The sequence below is a fragment of the Xyrauchen texanus genome, chromosome 35 (assembly GCF_025860055.1).
Source record: "Xyrauchen texanus isolate HMW12.3.18 chromosome 35, RBS_HiC_50CHRs, whole genome shotgun sequence".
Lineage (NCBI taxonomy): Eukaryota > Metazoa > Chordata > Actinopteri > Cypriniformes > Catostomidae > Xyrauchen > Xyrauchen texanus.
Window position 1 is genome coordinate 39,178,211 of NC_068310.1, and position 2,500 is coordinate 39,180,710.

The following is a 2,500-nucleotide window of genomic DNA, read 5'->3' on the forward strand; positions in this document are numbered from 1 at the left end:
GGGTGTGGCAACAGGTAATCGCACATGCTCTCTCTCTCTCTCTCTCTCTCTCTCTCTCTCACACACACACACACACACACACACACACACACACACACTTCCATTCGTCTATCCTTGTTTATCCAATAACTTGTTAGAAACAGCACAAGCCGTGATACTATTAAACGCATCATTTGTTTTGAACCAGCAACGGCAGATTCTGACTCGTCTCGTAAGAAAGTAGTTCAATGCACAAATGCGTTTTAAGACCGTACTTGGTTTTTCCAAAATTTTTTAAATGTACTTGTTCATTGAACTGTTGTGTATAAGCAATATCAGACTTCGTAATCGTGCTATATGACCCTACATCAGCACTGCTGTAATTACCTCACGACACTTCGACCAGCAGCCGAATCACAGCAGTGCTGATATAGGGCCATATCGCACTCTTGCTCGTGTGATATTGCTTAAATATATCTCTAAATAAGAGTCTCAAAAACAAAGCGAGCCGTATACAAAGTCTATTTTTAAAAATGTGGCGGCGTTTTATTCATAATAGCTGAGCAGTGCCGTTAGGTTTAGTGTCGTCTTGAGAGGTGGAGCCTTAATTTTACTCTGAACACTTCCAGAGATTTTACAGAGAAAAATGCTGCAGGAATCTCATTTTGTGTTCGATCATCTTCAAATTTGAAATGTAACTTCTTTAGACTCGTGTCTTTGAGGACATTGCATTTCTGGGTTGTCTTGCCACTTTTATTATTGTTTTTTTTAGATTATAAAAACATGTTCAGCACAAAATATTTCCATTACTATAAACTTCAGCTTCTCTAACTTCAATAAATTACAAGATATATTAATTGTGAAACTTGAGAAATAAAGCTCAAAGTGTCTTCTTTCAAAAGAGACCACAACTGTGTCCGAACTCCAAAGGGTCCCGTAAATACAAGCATTTCAGTTCAGGTGTGTCATTTTCATGGATTGTGCTCAAAAAGGGCAGGTGGCAACCCAAGTGGTCAAACACACAGGTAGTAGCATTTTATGCAATACAACCGATGACAGATTAGATGTATTCTTATAGCTAGGGTTAATTCAGGAGTCTAGTCTTAGGTCAGTATTCGGGTGTTTGTTCACTCACTCCGTGCAGTTCACATCTGATTCTGAATAACACTTTCGCCACAGGGTTTGGAGACTCTGATTGCATCTCCACCAGCTCATCCAGCTGTTTGGGGATCTTTATACGGTTTACCTGTAGGGGGAAACAGAGACATCAGACATAATTTTGACTGTGTAGCAAGACAGTACATTAGAAATGGGACATGTATCCTTTGTCACATAGACCCTCATTTGTGAAACTAAATTGAGAGCAATTTACTCGTAAAATGGACCTTCCGGAAATTTACAAACGCTTACGTACACCCCAGATTTGTACGTTAAAAGTGTGCATGTCAGTGAATTCCAAACATTCGCAAATACATTTACATTTATGCATTTGGCAGACGCTTTTATCCAAAGTGACTTACAGTGCACTTATTACAGGGACAATCCCCCCTGGAGCAACCTGGAGTTAAGTGCCTTGCTCAAGGACACAATGGTGGTGGCTGTGGGGATCGAACCAGCAACCTTCTGATTACCAATTATGTGCATCTGGGAAGGAGGAGTTATCTGCCATAGTAGAGTCTTCGCCACTACCATTCACCCCAATGGAGCAGCTGCGGCCATCCGCTGGAGGACAGAGTAGCCCGGCCGCCTGGAAGTGGAAGAATGGCCGCCGACCACGAGGGGAGGAGGGCTCCCAACCAACCGCCTGAAGTGGTTACCGCTGCCATGGACGGGGGAGACCCCTATGTCCACCAAAAATGCAGCAGGGCGTTCCGTCCGTCAGGGGCCGGAGGACCGCCTCCGATCCGTCCAGGGAGGCTTGGCAGTCGTGCATTAGAGGGTGGAGGAGTGGCCGAGGACCAAGCTACGGCGTATCGGAGAACCGGCGACTTCGTCATCACATGCTCTCATCGGAGGCTGTTTTGTGAATCAGCCCAAAAATGTCAATAAAATAGTTTGACATGAAGCTTTAGTGAAACTTTTGGGGGAAATGACGATGTTAACAGTGACATACCTCAAGTATCTTACTAAAGATTTGCAAGCTACGACAGTGTGTGTGTGGATAGTCTATTTTTTTCCATTGTATTATGTATGCACAATATTGTGTGTTTATTTATAGGTTTAACAGCATTAGTATTGAGCATACTTTATCAACTCAATGCCATTTATTGATGCATACACTGAATTATGAAGCCTAAATTATAGACCTCATATCAAATGAAGAAACTGCCCAACCAGTCACATTAGAGGGCATGCATTTTTTAATGCAGAAATTCAAGCATAAACTTGCTTCCCCCAAATTTGTGCTGGAAAAACACTATTTGCATGCTGTTAAATACCAAAAAACCATCTGGTTTGTAAAAACAGACAAAGATAATGTCTTAAGTAACAGGGCAACATATTCCAGAGGGTTACAAAGCAG

The 2,500-nt window shown here is 42.2% G+C and overlaps 1 protein-coding gene across 1 annotated transcript in view; it reads right to left on the bottom strand.

Moving 5' to 3' along the window:
* The window catches only part of LOC127628926 (synaptic vesicle glycoprotein 2C-like), a 40,313-nt gene that overhangs the window by 19,388 nt on the left and 18,425 nt on the right, over nucleotides 1–2,500 (bottom strand). The window contains exon 7 of the mRNA XM_052105909.1: nucleotides 1,115–1,225. Within this exon, the coding sequence (XP_051961869.1) occupies nucleotides 1,115–1,225 (111 nt within the window). The remainder of the gene's footprint in view (nucleotides 1–1,114; nucleotides 1,226–2,500) is intronic.